Here is a 13,588-nt window from a genome sequence, read left to right on the forward strand (position 1 = left end):
CCCCCCCCCCCCCACCTCGTACTTTTTGACCAGTCCCTAAAGATGAGTGGAAGTTTAGGCATTTTGTCTTTCACATTGTTCCAAATTTTATTTATCGTTAGTTATGATCGTGATTGTGGTTGCCTCATTATTTTGCGATGGAAAACCGTTTTGTGCCAATGTAGTTCAATTGAGTGTCGAAAGTAATCAGACAATGATTTAGGTTTTTGGTTTTGGTTTTACTACGGTTACAGATTGGCTGAGTAATCGAATTGTTAAGTAATTGGCTTGGTTTTGGTTTTACGACACTCAGTTGAAAAACCACTCTATGAAGTTGTGTAATTATCATTATTATGAAACGTAAAGGTGTCTGTGAAGAGAATAAGAGACCTTTGCAAATACAAAGTTGCACCATGCAAGACTGGAATTAATGGATGGAAAGCAGACTTTACCTCAGAGTGAACCTTGTACTTTTCATCTTCTTTTTAGAGGGGTTGATTGTGATCATGAAACAAAGTGTCAGTAATTTGCACTGGATTACTACACACACTGAACATGACTTTTGGGTACTTCCTCTAGGCTGAAAGACAGGAGTGGATTGCAACACTAAAGGGTGTTTCCCTGAGTTCAGATGCCTTCTTTCCATTCAGGGACAACATTGACAGATCCCATCTCGTATGTATAATTCTGTGATATGTTTGTTATATACTGGACATTGTTGAATGATAACATCTCCACATTTCAGCTAAATGTTCTAGATCTAAATCTTTACTATGCAGAAACTCCCAAACGGGATATATGTGGACAGGGACACGGTAGGTAAAGCCTACTAAAAAGCAAGAGGTCCACAGAACCAGAGCTTGTCCAAGGTTACAAAGCATGGAGTATTAATGCATCCATACCCAGCTAGTACATCAAGAGCTAATGCGTTTTCTCCTAGAGTTCCCAACATTTTGTCACTCCCCATAAAACAATGCAATAAGGCGATAGACGTTAAATTAATACCCTAGAATTCCGAAAGTAATGGCCCCCGTTACTATCGGATTTAGTATGCGAAAGGGACACTACTTTTGGGTAGCCGCCCAGGGGTAGCCATTACTTTCAGATGCTTAAAAAACGTTTGTATAGTAATTTACCGCCGTTTCAGACAATGTGGACACGTCCCCGGACGTGTAAACTGAAATTACAAGATCCGTTTATGTATGTTTCTAACTACCCACATAAACAAATCAGACTGTATAGCCGAAAACGGCCCCAAATGTTGGTAGTGTAGGGCAAAAGTATAAATGTTCGCTTTATGTCGTAATGTAATTTATAATTAGTAATCATTTGACTCTCCCGCCAAACAGATACAACTTACTTTTAAATCGTAGTTTCAAGGAAGATTCAGTTAAGTTCGAGATAAAATCTGAAGTAACTCTTCAAGTTGGTTAGTCCTGCAGTCAGGCTGTTCCCAGATCCATGTTGCGCTCGAGATCAGAGGGTTTCTTTTGAAGTGACTTCTTCAAAGGGCCAGTACTTTTGGGGGACTGTTACTTTCGGGGGAACCGTTACTTTCGGGATTCAGTAGGAGGGTAAAAAATCAATGTTACTTTTAGGGAGCCTTTTATTTCGGGGGGTGGGGAGGCGGTGTTACTTTCGAAACTTTGCGCCAGGTATGGCCTTTAAAAACAGTCGAGTCTGGTTAATAGGTCCACTGATTGGTGGTAAACTTGGCAGCTATTTTGATAAAGTGGCCATATTAACAGGTTTAGTTCAAGTCCTGCTTGTTTCGATCCTTGCAATTGATGTTCTGAGCCATGAAACCATTTCTTTAAATTATGAATAACATGTTAATTTTATTATGTTATCCTTTCAAGAGAGGATATCCTCTCTTGATCCTTTTGATGGTCTTTCAGATCCACAAAACTTGTATTTGGGAGCCAAAAAGCTTAAACTGAGGTGATTTATTTTGAGCTCTTACCTACCTGTTTTTCTCTCTAACAAGTGATAGTGCAGAAGGAGTGAGTTATAGCAGTTAGTTCGGGAAGAAATAATTCACTCGCTCGGTCAGTCAGTCGTGCGCGGTCAGCGTGTTGTAACTCCGTTCACCCGGGTATTCGGCGAGACGGCAGGAGTGACATTTGCCCGACCATTGTGAACAAAATGGCTGCCAAAGCGATGAACTGATCTTTTCCGTTTGGAGTGGAACAACTGCTCTTAAATTAAGGACTATTTGATAAACAACAAAGGTTGGTGTATAATTCGATCCATCGATAGCTTTGACAGCTTTAAAGGTGATTTCTCAGTATTGCGCATCTTTACTGCACAGAATATCACGCTCAATTAGTCCAATAGACCAATTTCGATATATTAAAATACAGCTTAAAACAAGTACGAGGCTCTGGGGAATAACTACAGAGTTCCTGGGGTTTATTTCCCAGAGCCATGTGTTGAGGTCTATTGTGTTCGGCTGAATTTTGACATATCGAAATTGGTCTATTAGCGCGTGCGCATAAACAAACTGGTAGCTTTTTCTAAACGGCTTGGCTTGCGAGAGACAAATTGTCGTTTTCTCGGAAACAATTACAGGGACCCAACGATTTTTTCTTTTAGTTTGATAGCATCGATCACTTTCTCTCTATGCAGTAAATGTAGACCAATTTCTATTGCAGAGTAAAAAATTATAGCTGAAAATGAGCGTGGCATTAGTTAAAGATAATGTGTGGCCTCAAGAACACTGCATGCTTGGAACATATTGAATCCCTGTCGGCTAAATATGGGTGCTTTCATCGTGAAACGTACATTAAATTGCTCCTTGACATTTATGCAATACATCCATTGTTGTATTTGTCGCTTAACTTTCTTCCTATTTTACTGCTCTCGCATAGCGTAAAGTGAGTGGTTCAAATAAGACACTTTTGAAAGCTGATAAATTAAGGAATTATGGGGTTTATTGAAAGTCGTCCTGCTCCTAAACGAATACCAGGACCCCCCTTTTTAACGAGTGATAGCTAGCGTAGCGTAGCTAGAATGAGTTATAGCAGTTAGGGTAGGTTAGGGTTGGTAGGTTGCCTTTAGTTGGGGAAGAAATAATTCACTCGCTCGATCAGTCAGTCAGTCAGTCAGTCGATAGAGTGCTTTCACATGACGTCTTGTCAGCCATATTGGTGTTCCAAAACAATGAATGTAAGCACTTTCTTTTGTTCCAATAAATTTGCATGGCTGCTGGCCACGTAAGTGAAATCACTCTATAGGTCGTAAACAATTTTTGGTGGTAATTCCACTGACCAGGGTATTTTGCGAGAGGGCCAACCATGGTGAAGAGCATGGCTACCAAAGCGATAAACTGACCTTTTGCGTTTGGAGTCGAACAAGTGCTCCCAAATTAAAGACTATTTGGTATGCAACAAAGGTGGTGGTATAATTTCAATCCATTGATAGCTTTGACAGCAGCTTATAACCAAAACTTTTCCATCGCGTAGAATGCCTATTGTTCTCGGGACATTTACTTGCAGTCGAATAAAAATTATAGGTCTGTAATATTAGCAGCGAAGCGTAAACAGGGACGCTCTGATTGGTCAAAGATCACGTACGCTTTCCTCCGAAGGGAATACTGCCTTAGCTCATTAACTTGTCAAGGCGGGGCTAAGAAACAAAGGCCTCGAAAGTTGTTCTTTATTCTATTGTTTCCGATATCGCGTATTTCAAGCTGGCTATTTCAAGCGTTGGACTTGTAATGGATATTTGCATCCGATTTTTACCATAGGCCATTACATGTATCCGGGTTCTTCGTACCAACGTCTTTTCGTACCACCCATTTTCGTACCACCTACATACACGTTCGTACATGTTCGTACCACATAAACATACATTCCAAATAGCACAGATTTAGACTATCTGATAGTCTAAATGAGATTTTAGATGTATAGCATGGTTTTGGTGTGATTTCTTTACGTAAAGGATATCACAGAAGAAGTTCCGGAGAATAATTATCCACGGAGTAACACTCTTATCTTCACGCGAGCGAATTATTCTGTGACAAAAACTTCGGAGATTGTTGTCACACAATAACTCGTTCGCCTCTTCGAAATTTTTCAGTAATTGGCGATGTTTCCCTTACTTTATTCGCCTTGAAATCCCCTAAAACTTTGCAAGGAATAAAAAGAATTGTTTCTTTGCTAAAGATCTGGTCTTGAAAGCCGAGCTTCTCAAAAATATCTGACTGATGACACCAGTCTTCACGCTGTTGTTGTCACATAATAACTCGCTGGCCTCTTTGAAGTTTTTCAGTAATTGGCGATGTTTACCTTACTTTATTCGCCTTGAAATCCCCTAAAACTTTGCAAGGAATAAAAAAAATTGTTTCTTTGCTAAAGATCTGGTCTTGAAAGCCGAGTTTCTCAAAAAAATCTGACCGATTGACACGAGTCTTCACGCTGTTGTTGACAATAACTTGCTCGCCTCTTTGAAGTTTTTTTAAAGTAATTGGCGATGTTTACCTTACTTTATTCGCCTTGAAATCCCCTAAAACTTTGCTAGGAATAAAAATAATTGTTTCTTTGCTAAAGATCTGGGCTTGAAAGCCGAGTTTCTCAAAAAAATCTGACCGATTGACACGAGTCTTCGCGCTGTTGTTGTCACACAATAACTCGCTGGCCTCTTTGAAGTTTTTCAGTAATTGGCGATGCTTACCTTACTTTATTCGCCTTGAAATCCCCTAAAACTTTGCTAGGAATAAAAATAATTGTTTCTTTGCTAAAGATCTGGTCTTGAAAGCCGAGTTTCTCAAAAAAATCTGACCGATTGACACGAGTCTTCGCGCTGTTGTTGTCACACAATAACTCGCTGGCCTCTTTGAAGTTTTTCAGTAATTGGCGATGCTTACCTTACTTTATTCGCCTTGAAATCCCCTAAAACTTTGCTAGGAATAAAAATAATTGTTTCTTTGCTAAAGATCTGGTCTTGAAAGCCGAGTTTCTCAAAAAAATCTGACCGATTGACACGAGTCTTCGCGCTGTTGTTGTCACACAATAACTCGCTGGCCTCTTTGAAGTTTTTTTAAAGTAATTGGCGATGTTTACTTTACTTTATTCGCCTTGAAATCCCCTAAAACTTTGATAGGAATAAAAATAATTGGTTCTTTCGTTTAAGCAAAACAACTGCGCGCTGGTCGGTTCCCGTGCTGTTCTCTTTGTCTGCGTATCACAAGCTTTTCGTTCGCCTTTCTTCCTTGAAGAGAAGACGTCTGCTACGCAGGATTACAAAAAATATTGTCTTACGCTATACATTGTCTACCTCTGTCCTCGCGCTTTATATGCCTTTGCATTTCTTTAGTAGGCCAAAGGTAAAATTCTATTTTAATTCTCCTCGTCTTTGCCGCATCTTATTGTAGAGATCGGCCGCCTTTTCCTCCACCGTCTCGCGAAGGTTGCTATTCTCTTCTATGAGGTGAGCCAAGACGTCTTTTGGTGATTCCGCGATCTCCTCCGGTTTCACTCCCAGCTTAATCCACGTCTCCGCTCGCATCTCTTTCCGTTTCGTCGTGCTTTTGACGTGTTGCGTCTTTCTCCAAAACCGCCTGATGCTTTCGGCCAACGCTTTTCCTACGCGCTCTCCAGCAGATTCTGTCAATCGATAGCCAAGAGGCAGAATACTTAATTGCAGAAGCGCAAACACTGTGTTCGGCTGTCCACAAACTTCTCTCCATCTCCAAAGAGCTTCGCCATTCAGTTGAAATTGAAATATGCCATTGCTTTCATTGACGAACGGAGGTACTATGTTGATCAGCAGGGGATGGATCGGGGTTTCGAAGAGCTCTGAAAAGAGCTCCCGATCACTTACGATTTCGCTTTCCATGTTCATTGAGCAACAGGTTTTCGAATGAATCAGCTGCGCCGACAGCATACTTTTGAAATTCGCGGTAATGAATATTTCAGTTACAGTCAAGTGGTTTTCTTGAATGGGTATTGTTTAGTTTTGACAGCCATTGTTATACAGACGTGTGCTTAAGACAAAAGCTCTTCCATCGAAGACGCGCCATTTTCAAATGCAACTCCAACAAGAAGTTTTCAAACTCAAAAAGCTACAGGTTCCTGTGGACCGATTTTCAAATTTGAAACGGGTTTTGTTTCAGTAAAAAGCCATCTTTCATTTGCCGTGCGTGAAAATTAGGAAGGCCGGTTTAGATGGTCTGAAAATTGCTTCTGAAAACGGTCCCCATACAAAAAATGGCCAATTTTTGCCCATTTTCAACAGCAAAAAGCTACTCCTTATACCTCATATATCAACTTACTTAACGGCTTAAATTGAAGATTTAACCTTCTTCTTCAAAAAGCCGCGCGTGAAAGTTGAAGTTTTAACTCCTGGAAACCAGAACAGTAAGTTTTATCAACGCTATTGGGCCAATTTGGACCCTTTCTTCTCTTAATCAGGGCATTTCACGACACGCAAACATTCAAATTTGCCGCTTCGCCGGTCATGAATAATTAATAATGTCCAGGCATTCTACCCGATGCCAAAAATCACGTGCGAGGGTTTCACTTGAGAAGTTTTCTTCTTCCACGAAGAATTATTTCAAACTTCCATATCGTCTCATTTTTTTATATATAATTACTTTACTTTTATTGCTTGAACAATTTTGTTTTCCTTTATAAGCGCAAATCATCCCTTTGTAGCTCGGAGAGAAATAAGGCTGCCTACTCCAGGATTCGAACCGCCGACCCTTCAATACAACTTCCGATTCCCTGAACCTTACCACTGCACCACCTTGTAATAATAAATTAGATATGTGGGAATACAGCTATAAAATTCGTCACAGTTTGGTCAAAACTGCCGCTTGATTGATGATTACCCCGGGCTTCAATGATTTGCACAGTGAGCTATTACGAACTTAAAATGGTTGTTGTTTTCTGCGGGAAATCACTCAATATGCTCACTAAATGACTTGTTTTACTGGCCATGTCATCTATTCATGGATATTCTGGATGCTGGACGGGTTTTTCATTCTCACTCTCCTCTAAGGTAAGGAGATTGCTGGGCACGTACTACTGCTTGTAAAAGTCATCTGACTTCAAAGTGCATGGTTTGTTCCAAAACCTTAGCGATTCACCATTTTGTCATTTTGGAGCCTGCTCTTGTGTGAGTAATTTCTGTCCCCTGATTCTCCTGATTCAAAGGAGTTTTTTAGTACAATGAGGGAATGGAGATGTTTGTAATAACTCAAGTCCAAGGACAGACACATCGATAACAGTAGAGCCCTAGACTCGATAGGGTAATTCTAAAGGAAAGGAGACGTACAACAAGTGTGGATTTGGTCTCATGTGAAAGAATTAAGTTGATTATAGATATTTATCTGTAAAGTACTGTGTACATAACCCATTCGGTTTTTCGTTAGAACTCATTACAGTCGTAATGATCAAAACAGCTCAAGTGTTCCTCCTAAATAAACTTGAAGATTATCTGTAAATTAATGATTGCTGTTAAATTTATGCTTTGTCGCCCAACCGTGACAAACTCCTTAAAATCTTTTTGACCACCCTTGTAACAACATGACCGTTTCAAATATCATGAGTTAGCTAAAAAAGCCTTTTGATTTATTTCAAAATTTAACTTTTCTTTATATAAGCAGGCAACAGGTAAAGTTTGAAAAAATATATATTGTGAGTTCTATTGCGATGAAATTACCTTAACGAAGTTTTATCAAAAATCACGTGCAAGGGTTTTTAAGTGTTTCTCCTCTAATAATTATTTCAAATCTCCATACTGTCTCTCTCGGAAAGTGCGCATTATATAATAGTTTTTAATCAGGTAATTGTAATCTCTTGATTTTCTGATGTTACGGTTGCATTTAGTTTGTTGGGACTTCAGTCTTTACGATTCTTTATCAAAACAGATTGTCACACGAGGTTAGAATTCCATCTCAGTAATGTTCACGCGGCTCTTTGTCAAAGCCGAAATCTTTAATCTGTTGCTACTTCACGTATTGATATGTATGCTGCTGAATGATAGTGATACCAGAGGAATAGAAAACCAGTCAGCGCAAATCAGTTGCGAGTGATTCGTTCACTTGCTCCCATTAACGCAAGTACGCTAGTAGCGTGATGCTTGTAGTATACCTCATGCTTTTAATGAAATGTTAAGTACTCGGAATACAAGCGTTACTTTTCCGGTATCATTATGAATTTAATTCGATCTGGCCTGATGCCCTGATCTGACCCATGTTGATATATATACAGTGAGATATTGATCATTACATACATAACATTAACAATGCTTTTTTGTGATTTATTCCTGTTTCAGCTTTATTCGCAGAAAATACATATTAGTTAGTTTTTAATCTGCTCATTGTGATCTTTAGCCTGAGATTTGTCTGCGTAACTAAAACCCGTCACCTCAACGTTTTGGCCTGTCATTTGTTGTCAGAATTGATTAAATCGCGAACGAGTTGTGTGAACCGTGGCCTCAGACTCTAACAAAATAAAATGCTAAAAACAGCCTGTCGCAAATGCTCGAGTCTCCAAGGTCTGCACACCAATCCCCGTAAAAAAAAAAGGAAAAAATGGAGTGTCTTGAATCTGTACAGTATGGTTGCCAAAATCAATAGCACAAACCGCCGTGAATTCAACATTTTATGCTTGTCTTTCATAGACAACAATGATTAACCTGCGAGTTTCCAGAACCGCCCTTCACAGGAATCTTACATTAGGAACTCAAAGAAAAATTACACAGAAACGCAAAGAATCCTTACACAGGAATGCAGAAAGCACTGCATATACCTCGTGTCCATGTCACTTTGGTCATGTCGACACGAGGCAAAAAGTAGAAGTCAGGAAGTCCATTTTTACAGCGTGTGATTTGATTGCTATATTAATCTGTTGATTTCGAGGCAGTTTAGACCTACAAATAGACTTGCTTACAATGCGACATATTTCTATTGTTTCTTGCTGAAAATATGCTGTTTGTCTTGAAGTAAGCTTTTACACAACAACCAGGTAACAAAAGACAGCGAATAAATTTGACTCAAGTGCAACAGCTTCCGACTTCCCAATGAGAAGGATAGGTCTTTCGATTTTAAAGCTTCGTTAGGCTACTTACATGTAAATAGGTGCAATTGTTGCGATATGCTTACATCTGATAGTTTCCTTCTCCCACAGAGAAATGATCAATATTTCCTTGTCTTCCTTCACCGCCCACTCCACAGTCACAGAGATTGGCTCGGGTTTCTAAGGAAGACAGTACTTCACTTCTCTTTAAGAACTTCCAGTTGTTAGCCTCGATTAATTATTAATACCAAGTCTACTACCACTATCTGGTGGTCACATGGTGGTCACATGTATCGGTATATACTCGTTTGTGTTTCTCGTACTTTATTCATTCGTTATCCTCTTGGGTTTGTGGGCACAATACAACAATACAGTAACCTTTATTTCACCTGGAATTTAAAATAGCAAAATTGCTAATATCTTCGAGAAAATGAATAAATAAAATAAGATGGATATGGAATAATAAAATAAGTATATAAAATTACAATATGTACAATTACGTAATTAAGGCAGTAGCATCAAACCATTTACACCTATCTACAGAAGGGATAGCAGTCAGTGTCAAATTCTAAATTACGAATAGTCGATTTGAAAGCTGCAACTGTTGGCAGTGATCTGGTGGTATTGGGGAGGGAGTTCCATAGTTTCCTTCCGTAGTAAGATAGAGAGTGCAGGCCATATCTAGTGGTATTAACACGAGGGATAACAACAATGTGTACCACTAGTACGTAGTTTTATGCTGTGAGTTTTATAACTAAACATATTGGTAATATATTCCGGGGCCAGCTCATTAAGAGATTTATATACTAATGTCAGGATATAATGTACGTGCCCATTAAATAATGATGGTTGTCCTACACGATTAAGTTATTGCATATAATTACTGTCGTTGTCATTGAAAACGAAACTTAGGCTGCGTTCATTAACTTTCTCCAACTTCTTTAAATTACGATGACCATAATGGTGCCACACGACACAGCAATAATATAAATGTGGCAAGAGATAGGTATTATATAATTTGGTCTTGGTGTCAGTGTTAATTAGTTTCTTATGCCTTTGCATGACCTGTATCTGATTGCTAACTCTGCGTACTATGTCTGCCACATGCTCCGTGAAATTGAGATCTTTATCATTTGTAACACCCAGCAATTTCATGCTGTGAACTAAACTAATGACACTACTACCAAGATCGTAGCTGGGTATATCCATGGTGTTACCCAACCACACGGTGAGGAATTTATCATGGTTAACCGCTAAACCATTGCTGTTAAACCACTCACAAGCAGTGAGAAGATTGCTTTGCATGTACCGATGAATCAAAGAGGAATCATTACCAATGGAGACGATCTGGGCATCATCAGCATCAGGGTTGGTTTTGACTAATGAAAAATAGGTCGTTAATGTGGATGTTAAACATTAAGGGACCCAATACTGATCCTTGTGGTATTCCTGTAGTAAGAGAACAACAATTGGAGAATTGTTCACCAAGCCTAACTCTCTGAAAACGATCTGTTAGATATTTCTCCAACAGTAAACAGCTACTGCTATTAAGACCATAGGCAGACAACTTGGCCAACAGCAGATCATGTGGTATACTATCAAATACTTTAAATAGATCAATTCCAATAATGGATGCTAGTTGTCATTTGTCCAGGCCATGTTTGAACTCCTCCAATATGCGAAGCAAAGAAGTCTCACAGCTATAGTGCTTGCGATAAGCAGATAGAAATGGGGACAACTTATCAGAAAAATATGAATAAAGCTGGTTGGCAAGGATACGCTCAAATACATTGTTAAAGGCTACGAGAAGAGTAATAGGCCTGTAATTAGTTTTAGAGTATTCAACGCCGTTTTCTGAATACAGGTGTGATCGGCCCAAACTTCCAATACTGAGGTATAGTATTAGTGGATATAGAATAATGAAATAGATTACTTAATGGCCAAGCTATGGAATCAATACTATCCTTGATAATTCTTATAGGAATACTGTCCCAGCCCATAGCTTTTGACAAGGACAGTGAAAGGACGATGTTTTTGACAATAATCGGATTAATAGTAATCGGATTGATGTTGATACCATGAATACTTGGATGATAAGTGAAATTAAGACCATTTTGGGATTGTTTGGGTCTGGGCAAGTCATCAGCAATGTTAATGAAATATTCATTGAAGATGGCCCTACGTTTTTTTATCAGTAGTATACTTGTTCTCCAGTAATACAATGTCGTTAGCCTGTCCACGGTTTTAGTGAAATAACGCTCCAAATACCCTCCAAAAGTCCTTGGGTTTAGTAGAAATACTCTCAGCTTTGTGGTGATAGTAATTGATTATGGCTTTTCTTTTCAGTGATGTGCAATGATTTCTTTGTCTCTTGTATTCCAATTGATGGTATTTGGATCAAGTTTGTATTTTTTCCATAATCTGTTTCTCTGGCGTATGGCACGTCGCCACTGGGGTGTCATGTAGAGTACATGTCCACCTCGAACATGGAACTGTTTTACTGGGGCATGGATATCAATGACATCAGTTAGGAGTTTGGTGAAAGCCCAAGCTTGGTTATCCACATCGTCAAAAATAGAAGCAACATGAAAAGGGGTTAGAGCTAAATCGGTGGCAAATTCATTCATGTTGTAATTTTAAGAACTTCTGCACAGAATTTTCCTGGATCTCAGAGGCGGGGCAGATGTTCTGATTATTGCATATACTAAAGAGTGGTCGCTGAGGTTTGGCTCAAGTACCCCTGATGATAAAAGTCTCCTTTTATTGTTAGTTAGAATGACGTCGATGTTTGCGAAGATTGACTCACACGAGTAGGCTTGTCAATCAAACAGTCCATGTTGTAAATATCACAGATGTCGATGAGGTTTCTGCCATCGCCGCTATACGCATCAGGATTCAATAAATTGCAGTTCAAGCTGCCGAGCAACGGAATATCCTCACATTGGCAAGATGCAGAATCGAGCATTTTAAGCAAATTCATCCTTCCAGATGATTGTGCTGACACTTGGTGGTCTTTATGCTCCAATTACTATTAGCCACCTACTGCCAATTCTGAATTTGATCATTATAGCTTCAAGTGCACTGAGCTTGGGCATATTCATAATATGATGAAAGATTATGTGAGACCTCCAATAAATCATAACGCCTCCGCCATTAATTGATCTGTCCAGTCTTAAAAATCTGTAGCCATCAACTGCAAATTGAGAGTTAGGTAAGGTTTTATCAAGTTTGGTCTCTATCAGTACCAGAACATCAAAATAACCAAATAGCAGCCAAGATTTGATTTCATGTAATTTGAATCCAGCAATACTGTTTTGGGTCTCTGTTTTGGCAACAAGTTGTGGGTAGGCTGGTTAAGTCTGCATTCGAAGCTGGGGGCGGGAGGGCCTTATCTCCGGGTTCCGTAACGTTAGGTGACTAGAAGCATTTCTACTCCCTCAAGAATGGTATTGGTAATCCATCACAGGGTTATCCCCAGCATTCAATTTTCGGTGTTTACGTATGCACCTGGATGGGGAGAGGTACTTTGAAAGTGTTGTCCACAAACATGACCCAATGACCCAGCCACGGCTCGCACCCTGTATGGCTGATCTGGAGTTCAATATGCTAACCATTAGCCAACCTCGCCCGAGGGTAATAAATATTGTGATATTGTCTGAACTGGTCCGTGATGAAAAGAAGAACTCTGATTGGTTCTCTGTGCACTACTGACCGACTGGAGAAATTGAGCAATAATTCTCCAATACGGACCTCACGCTAGCTTAATAACATATGTACGGTCACTACAGCCTAAAGGAAACATAACCCCGTCAAAATACATGTTTGTAATAGTTACGAGCATGGTTAATCCTCGAGCGAAGAGTCTCCTCGCAGGGTGCAAGGTTATGAGGACAAGTGCTATAATTGTGCCCCTTAGATTAAGAAGTAATTAAATAAAGGAAAACAAAATTAATTCTGTCAAAGGGGCTTTTACATTTCCCTGATGCAATTCCAATTATTCCTTTTTAGAGTGGTGTGGAATTCCTTGCTAGTCCAGCTGGATCTGTGGCTGATGATGTTTGCATCGATGCAGCTAATGAGCACAACATGACGATGGTTCTCACAAATTTTCGTCTTTTTCATCACTGATTATATAACTGTAGAAAACACAGTTATATTAACCGGGCTTGAGCTGATGATGTGTGTGAACTGTGTTGCTACGATGACACTTAGAGCTGTCTCTTAGTTCAAAATGATATGAAATCAAAAGCACATTTATTAGGCACATTTATTGATTACATATTTATTAGGTTAGTTAAACACTTCTCGACCTCATTTCTACTGTGTTTGGTATTTCTAGTCAAACAAGAGTTTAGATTGTCACACTAAACACAAACAGGTGTTTCATGCGAAGGAAACAATTTAAAAGAATTGGAATGAGTGGTAAATGTAAGATGATACTAAACAGTAGCTTCAGTCAGGGTAAAATTGCTTGGTACAGTTTTGGCATGAAATATACTACGTAATTGAGTTATTTTAACTCTTCTTGTGTTCACTGTTGATTTGCATATGAGTTGTTACAATAAAGATCTAATGTAACAAAATAA

General features: G+C 39.2%; 2 protein-coding genes across 2 annotated transcripts in view; one reads left to right on the forward strand and one right to left on the reverse strand.

Annotated features, from left to right (window-relative positions):
- LOC110059633 (bifunctional purine biosynthesis protein ATIC-like) overlaps positions 1–13,588 on the forward strand; it is a 199,426-nt gene extending 185,838 nt beyond the window's left edge. Inside the window, exons 17-18 of the mRNA XM_089284933.1 lie at positions 559–654; positions 13,011–13,588. Of these exons, the coding sequence (XP_089141059.1) occupies positions 559–654; positions 13,011–13,130 (216 nt within the window). The 3' untranslated portion in view covers positions 13,131–13,588. The remainder of the gene's footprint in view (positions 1–558; positions 655–13,010) is intronic.
- Positions 5,314–5,966, reverse strand: LOC149115448 (uncharacterized). The gene has a single exon (XM_089283901.1). It carries the CDS (start codon positions 5,863–5,865, stop codon positions 5,314–5,316), a length of 552 nt encoding a protein of 183 aa, XP_089140027.1. The 5' UTR covers positions 5,866–5,966.

The sequence above is a fragment of the Orbicella faveolata genome, unplaced genomic scaffold, assembly GCF_042242905.1.
Source record: "Orbicella faveolata isolate gen_17 unplaced genomic scaffold, um_ofav_v1 contig_13, whole genome shotgun sequence".
Lineage (NCBI taxonomy): Eukaryota > Metazoa > Cnidaria > Anthozoa > Scleractinia > Merulinidae > Orbicella > Orbicella faveolata.

What these genes read in the sequence shown, in the direction of transcription:
- LOC149115448 (XM_089283901.1), bottom strand. Translation starts at nt 5,865, where the DNA reads ATGCTGTCGGCGCAGCTGATTCATTCGAAAACCTGTTGCTCAATGAAC.